At 58.1% G+C, this 6,722-nt stretch overlaps 2 protein-coding genes across 2 annotated transcripts; one reads left to right on the top strand and one right to left on the bottom strand.

Annotated features, from left to right (window-relative positions):
- Positions 1 to 1,442: 1,442 nt before the first annotated feature.
- On the bottom strand, positions 1,443 to 4,190 carry GGTG_11507 (hypothetical protein). Its single transcript, XM_009229398.1, has 2 exons — positions 2,380 to 4,190; positions 1,443 to 2,307 (listed from the first exon to the last, which is right to left on the bottom strand). Exons 1-2 carry the CDS (start codon positions 2,455 to 2,457, stop codon positions 1,807 to 1,809), a joined length of 579 nt encoding a protein of 192 aa, XP_009227662.1. The 5' UTR covers positions 2,458 to 4,190; the 3' UTR covers positions 1,443 to 1,806.
- Positions 4,191 to 4,396: 206 nt separating this feature from the next.
- On the top strand, positions 4,397 to 6,575 carry GGTG_11506 (hypothetical protein). Its single transcript, XM_009229397.1, has 3 exons — positions 4,397 to 4,736; positions 4,855 to 5,075; positions 5,148 to 6,575. Exons 1-3 carry the CDS (start codon positions 4,662 to 4,664, stop codon positions 6,241 to 6,243), a joined length of 1,392 nt encoding a protein of 463 aa, XP_009227661.1. The 5' UTR covers positions 4,397 to 4,661; the 3' UTR covers positions 6,244 to 6,575.
- Positions 6,576 to 6,722: the final 147 nt, after the last annotated feature.

The following is a 6,722-nucleotide window of genomic DNA, read 5'->3' as shown; positions in this document are numbered from 1 at the left end:
CGGCCGGCGGCATCGTCGACGTCCAGCCGGCCGACACGGCGGCGACGCAGATCAGGATCGAGTGGCGCGACGGCCGCGCGGGCCGACTGGTCCTCGGCCCCGACGGCGAGGTGCGCCGGTGCGCCGTCGTGCGCGCCGACGGCGCCCGGGACCGTCTGGCGGAGCTGGACGTCGCCGGCGGCTGCGCGAGGGTCGAGGACGTGGTTGCCAAGTTGCGGAGGCGGGGTGCTAGCTAGCTAGGTAATCGCCCGGCGGCCGTTCCTTGTTATATTGATACCCGGCTCCCCGTGAGGGCGAGGGCATTCTTGTAGGCTTGGATATATGATGTAAAATGAATTACTTGTTTATTGCGGATGAGAACCTAGACAGGTCCCAACTCAGAATCTTGAGAGATGTGTACCGGACAAGAAACACTAGGATGTATCCAAGGATAACCCATCAAGACGAATATACACAGCCATGCGGCCATCTAACACCCAATCTGACTACTTTTCCGTCATGGCTGATGTCGCTGCTTTAGCACCCATTCGGCTTTTCTTTTTTTTTTTTGCAAGATATGACAGGAAAATAACACAGGGAAAACCACTGAAACCTAGACGGTTCATCAATGAGAGTGCCATGATATGACATGAGAATGTAAACCGCCAAACACACAGCATGCCCGCAAAGCGACGGTACGTAGTATCTCACAATACCACCAAATATCGATCGACTGCCAAGATCCGCAAGTAGCGAATCGACACCGGGCCTGGGCTCTGGTGCAACCACACAACACACAACCCCTTTTTCTCGCCAACCCACCCACACCACCACCGCCGCCGCCACAACACGTCCGCCAATCCTGCAATTACCGACCGCATACTGTATGAACTGCGCGCTACGGTTGGCTCTGCCTTTGTGTGCGACATACAACACGCATTATTCTCACGCGCTTTGTCCGCACATCAATATGTCGTTTAATGCTATGGCCAAGGAAAGAAAACAAGAGAAAAGAAAAAACAGGGAAGGGACCGGAGAATTGCCCCGTTCCCTTTCGATGGGCCTCTCTCTTTTCTTTTCCCTCCACCACTCGCGCGCGGGGGCGGGATGGATGGATGCGGGTGAAGGAGGGAAGGTGCCCGTCTAGCGAGATGAAGACCAACGGCCCCCGGACGTCAGCCAGGGCCACTTGTTCCTGTGTTCCTTCCGCTCCTGCCCTGCGGCCCAACCCAGCCGCAAGTGACGAGCAGGGCTTGTTTCTTGTTTTGGAAATCGCGTCGATCCCCCTCCCCTTGCCGTGGTCACGTTGCACACGCATGCCGAGATCACGATCCTGAACCACCGGACCGCCTGGTACGGCAGACGAGCATTGGAAGATCTGCCGAGTGCTAACTTTGAGCCTCTGTCATTTTGGCACAACAAACAGGCAGGGAGCAAAAAAAAAAAAAAAAAAAAAAAGTCTTGTGCGTACTAGACACCAGTCTCTCTGTTCACAAAGTTATTCGCCAAAAGGCACGGCTCGTTTCATTATCCGGGGAATCTACCCCTCGTATCTACACCAAAAGCAACAAGGCGGTATTAAACATGTCTTGACCCAAGGGGCAGGTGTAGAGTAGTCCAACAGGCTGGAGCTGAAAAACACGACCGCACAGGCCCGACCAAAACCAGAAAGAAGCAAAGGACCCGGATATTTCGTGTTCACATTCCCGTTCCGCACTGTCCCAGCCGTCATGCCCATTTCCCCAAACATCCCGTCATTGCTCGGCATCATCACTTTTGCTCACGCCTCTTTCGAGACATTGCCTTCCAAGGGCTCTTCTATGTTACCTAGATCGAGACCCTAGATGAGAGCAGCGACAATGGCCGCAGCAGCCAGAGCGCCGCCAGCCCGGTGGACATTGGCACCGGCGGTGATAATCGGAGGCTGCGACGGCCTGGTGGGCGTGGGGATGATGGTGCCGGGTGTGGTCTTCGGCGGAGTAGGGGGAGGAGGCGCCGGGGTGCTCGGCGACGACGACGGCGGGGGAGGGGCGGGGGCGGGGGCGGGGGAGGCAGGGAAGTGCTGCTGGTCTTCGGCGGCGGCGGCGGGGGAGGAGAAGGCGGAGGGGAGGCTGTCGTCGTGGGAGGCGGCGGAGGGGCCTTGCTGGTGGTCTCCACGGGGCACACGGTGGTAGTGGTGGCGATCAGGACGGTCGTGTACTTGACCTTGTCCTTCTCATCGCAGTCATCCTTGTTCGGGCAGCTGGTGATGGTCTTGGTCGTCGTGGCGCGGATGGTGCTAGTCGTCCACTTCGCGGGCGGTGTGACGGCGGGCGGGGAAGTGTGTTTCTGAACATGTCAATACAAGCACACGCTTTATCAGGGGCCACAGTCGTGCCCAATACGATATGGCCAACTTACATCGTCGTCTCCGTGGCCACCATGGGCGGCCGCAGAGGCCGCCAGGGCGAGGAAAGCGAGAGAAGCGAAGGTCTTCATGTTTGGATATAGCCCTTTCCAGAGGATATGGTGGAACTTGAAGCCGAGAGCGAAGCCGGATTATGCTCAGGTGATTATTTGTTGTGTGAGGAAAGAGATGGGGCTTCCACTAGACAACGAGTGACTGAAATGAGCGGGTTGGTACTCAAGATTCTCGATAGGAGGTGAGGACGGGGGGAGCAGGCACCCTTTTGAATGTTTCTCTGTCCGGCGTAACTGGAGCTGGGAGGCCTGAGAGACACAGGATCTGCGCGCGGTCCAAAAAGCTGGGCGATGTCACCGCTACCACCCACCGCGCACCTCCTTCACAGCATCTCAGGTGGTCAGGTAGCGTGGCAGCATGCGGGACGCGCGAGGCAGGGGGAGCTGATCGACTGGAGGGTGTACAGGCTGAATCGGTCAATGACGCCTTTTCTTTGCTTTCCAACCTCCCCTGTCCTTTCCCCCTTGACCATCTCGGCGATGTGCTCTGCAGGTCGTGCCGAGGACGGCCCATGGCAAGGATGACCGAGGAGAGGTGATTGGCCCACGGTGCCGTTGGCTGGCGGCTAAAGCTGCGGCGTGTGTTTTCAATAAGGAGGCCGGCAGCCGTACAACCAACCAGCACACAGTGGCGTGCATGCCCACTTTTTGTTTCTTCTGCCATCACCCCGCAGAGGAGAGCCGGGCGATGGGCCGACCGTCGGGGCCAGCAGCTAGCGGAGCTGACTATCCCAATATGATGATATGTAGGGGGGCGGCAGAGCGCCACCTGGGCCACGGGCCTGCTGGCAGAATCCGTTTGCAATCTTCCCTGTCCGTCCCGGACTTCCTCCTTGCATCATCGCTTCACCCAGCCACGCGAGCGGCAGAGAGAAGAAGCTAGAACGGCCGAGGTATTAGCGGATGGTCACGCACCTCCAGTCGGCTGATTTTGCCCGCTGTTCTGGGCTCTGCAGGGCTACGTTTGTGCCAAGGTCGTGAGCAGAGTAGTCGTATCACACGCTTGACCACGGCCGTGCTGGCTATGTTGCCTGTGTTTTCCACAAAGGAGGCCGGGGCTCGGGAGGGTGGTGTCAACAGGATCGGTACCTGCATGTGGCCAAGCTTGTCACAATGGCCCCCAAAGGAACTACCGGCGGCCATGGACGGACGGCAAGGCGGAGATGTGCAGAGGGGGTGAGTGGGGAGGGGCATGCATGACCTCTGTGCCTCCCTACCTCTGCGGCGTGGCCAATCCCATGGGGCGGATCATCGGAGGCCAGGTACAGTAGCGCTGTGGCCCTCCGGCCAACGAGCGCAGCCAGCTCCACGCTCATCCCTTGGCGCCGTAAAGTCGGTCGTTTCGATACGCATGTAAGTGCCATGCTATCATGGCCAACAGCAACATCCCAGGTTTGCGTCACACTAGCTCCGAAACCTGTCTTGGATGAATATCAGAGGGGGTGAAGGCAGGTAGATAACATGAAAAAGGCCAATAAATTAAGGAGAGACATCATATGTGTTGAGTGATGTCAAACAGCTGCTGAAGGCTGGTTCTGTGAGGAAAGGGTGGTGGTGGTGTGCCGGCCAGCACGGTCGGCCAGCACATTGCCCAACAGTGGAAGCCGTGGACAAGAATGCGAATATTGCAGGCTTGTGTTCGCTTGTGTTCGCTTGTGTCGGCATGTGTCGTATCGGGACATTTCCGGAATTATGCTTGCTTCACTCGAGGCATGACTGTCTGTGGGCTGCCGTCTCTTCTTCGAGAAACAACAAAAAGGGCTCAAGAGAATGAAAGATTGTGTGATGGCGGGACATCCGAGAGACGTGCAATTAGGTGGGCGGGCACTGACTCAGGGGTCCAATAGCGAGTCGCTATTTTCAGCACAGTCCCCGTTTTCGACAGCTCAGGACCCACCTCCACCTCAGCTCAGCCTAGGCGAGAGCCGACAGCAAGGGAAGGCTGGCCAGCGGCGAAGTTAAGTTGGTGATGTGTTTTCTTTGGGTGCAGTGGCGTTGAGGTCGTGTCGACCACATCCGCCGACTTCTTTCTTTTTGTCCCACCAGCACCTTCGTCGCGCACTCGCTGTGCCTTCCTTGTTTGATTGTTCTAGACTTTTGGGCTACTTTCCTGTCTCGGATCCTTGTTTTTTCTTTCTCCCTCCCTATCCAATGCGCACCAACAGCCGCACTGCGCCCAAGCGAGCCCACTAAACCTCAACCAGACGCGCAGGTCGCAGAGGATGGCGTCCTCAGTCGATGCCAACACCCGAAAGAGGGTTCTCAGGGTCATCTTCGTCTCCCTATTGCTTGACCTGGTGCGACAGCCCGCCCCCTCCCCCTCCTCCATCGTCCCGACACAGCCGACATGCTAGCTATATCGTGAGGGAGCAGCGCAATGATACGACTAACACGCTCTGCGCCCGCCGCCTCCAGATCTCTTTTACTTTTATCCTCCCGCTCTTCCCGAACCTGCTTGAATTCTATCGCAATTCCGAAGCTCCCGCTGGTCTCGACTCTGAAGGGCGCCAGCGCCCCCCGACTCTGCTCGCCAATGTGCTGGGCTACCTCAACGCCTACAAGGCCGCCTTCGCCAAGCCGATAGACTCCCGATATGACATCGTTCTTCTCGGCGGTGCTCTCGGGAGCATATTCTCGTATGCAGCCAGAATCCGCCCCCAACTCGCACGTTTTCAGCACTAACACGGTGGGCTCTGTCTGCGTCGCAGCCTCTTGCAGGCTGTCGCTTCCCCCATAATCGGCCGCCTGTCGGACAAGCACGGCCGGCGCACCGCGCTCCTGGCTAGCATGTGCGGCAACATCCTCTCGGTCCTGTTGTGGGTTGTGGCCGTCGACTTCCGCACTTTTGTGGCCTCGCGCGTCGTCGGCGGTCTGTCCGAGGGCAACGTCCAGCTCGCCACCGCCATCGCCACCGACATATCAGACGAGACCAGCCGTGGCTCCACCATGGCCCTCATTGGCGCTTGCTTCTCCATCGCCTTCACCTTCGGCCCCGCCCTGGGCGCCTGGCTGAGCTCCATACCCACCGTGGCTGCGAACCCCTTCGCCACCGCCGCCGGGTTCTCCCTCTTCCTCATCGTCACCGAGACGGCCTACCTCTATGTCGCTCTGCCCGAAACTCTGCCGGCCCTGACTGAAAAGGGTGCTGCGGCCACCTCCAAGGCCGCCGCTGACAAGGAGAAGAGCCCGGCTCCGGTCAAGAGGACCAACTCGCACTTCCTTCTCAACACAGTCCACCTGACCTTCCTCCTCTTCTTCTCGGGCATGGAGTTCTCGCTCCCCTTCATGACGTATGATCTGTTCGGCTATACCTCGGCCCGGAACGGCCGCCTGCTGGGCTATATCGGCCTCGTCGCCTCCATCCTCCAGGGCGGTGTGACGCGCCGCCTCCCGCCCCTGTTTTCAGTGCGCCTCGGCGTCGCGGCCTGCCTCGTTGCCTTTGCCCTGCTGGCCCGTGCCTCTTCCGTCAGTATGCTCTACCTGGCCGCCACGTGCCTGGCCACCACGTCGGCCACGGTCGTGACGGGGCTCAACGCCCTCAGCAGCTTCGAGGCCGGGGCCGGCGAGCGCGGCAAGAAGCTTGGCGCCCTCCGCAGCTGGGGCCAGCTCGGCAGAGGCGTCGGCCCCGTCCTCTTCACGAGCGTCTATTGGTGGGCCGGCCGCGAGGTGGCATACGGTATCGGTGCCCTGGGCATCGCCGCCGTTACCCTCCTCGTCTTCTTTGGACTCAAGTCTCCTCCGGGGTCCCTAGGGGCTGCAAAAGCCAGGGGCGGGAAAGGTGTCGCCGAGAAGAAAGATCTGTAGTTGGGGTTACAAGGTGTTTCGTCCTGAGCAGGTTGGTTAATTTAGATTCCTGTGATGTTGCGTAAAGTGTTGTAGATATCATATAAAGTAGATGTATAGCACCGGCAACACAACATGATTGATAACCGTCTCCCGAAGCCGAGGCACCCCGCCCACAAGGACGATGGCAGTCTTACAGGTCCTAGGGGCAAAGATTAGGAATGTTAGTACTATAAGGTTTCATATTCCTATTTTTATTCGTGGGTTTATTCTAATCCTTATCTTGTTTTTCTTCCCGTTTTTCTTCCTGTTTTCCTCCCGTTTTCTTCCCATTCTGTTCCTTTTCTTATTCCCCGTCTTCTTCATCGGGTTCCTCTACACAGTAGAGATCGTAATAATAACCCTGGAGGTCCATTTTATCCCGTACGATCTCCCTCATCTCTTCGTCGGTCATATCTAGTGGCTCTACCCCGAACGCTTTGAGGAGCAGCTTGAGATGC

The sequence above is a fragment of the Gaeumannomyces tritici genome, assembly GCF_000145635.1.
Source record: "Gaeumannomyces tritici R3-111a-1 unplaced genomic scaffold supercont2.7, whole genome shotgun sequence".
NCBI lineage: Eukaryota > Fungi > Ascomycota > Sordariomycetes > Magnaporthales > Magnaporthaceae > Gaeumannomyces > Gaeumannomyces tritici.
The sequence above is the reverse complement of the archived record's forward strand: the minus strand, read 5'-3'. Positions and strand labels throughout refer to the sequence as shown.

Coding starts and splice junctions, on each gene's coding strand:
- GGTG_11507 (XM_009229398.1), bottom strand. CDS start 2,457: ATGAAGACCTTCGCTTCTCTCGCTTTCCTCGCCCTGGCGGCCTCTGCG. Junction 2,308..2,379: donor GTGGCCACGGAGACGACGAT/GTAAGTTGGCCA, acceptor TGACATGTTCAG/AAACACACTTCCCCGCCCGC.
- GGTG_11506 (XM_009229397.1), top strand. CDS start 4,662: ATGGCGTCCTCAGTCGATGCCAACACCCGAAAGAGGGTTCTCAGGGTC. Junction 4,737..4,854: donor TCTCCCTATTGCTTGACCTG/GTGCGACAGCCC, acceptor CGCCGCCTCCAG/ATCTCTTTTACTTTTATCCT. Junction 5,076..5,147: donor GCTCTCGGGAGCATATTCTC/GTATGCAGCCAG, acceptor TCTGCGTCGCAG/CCTCTTGCAGGCTGTCGCTT.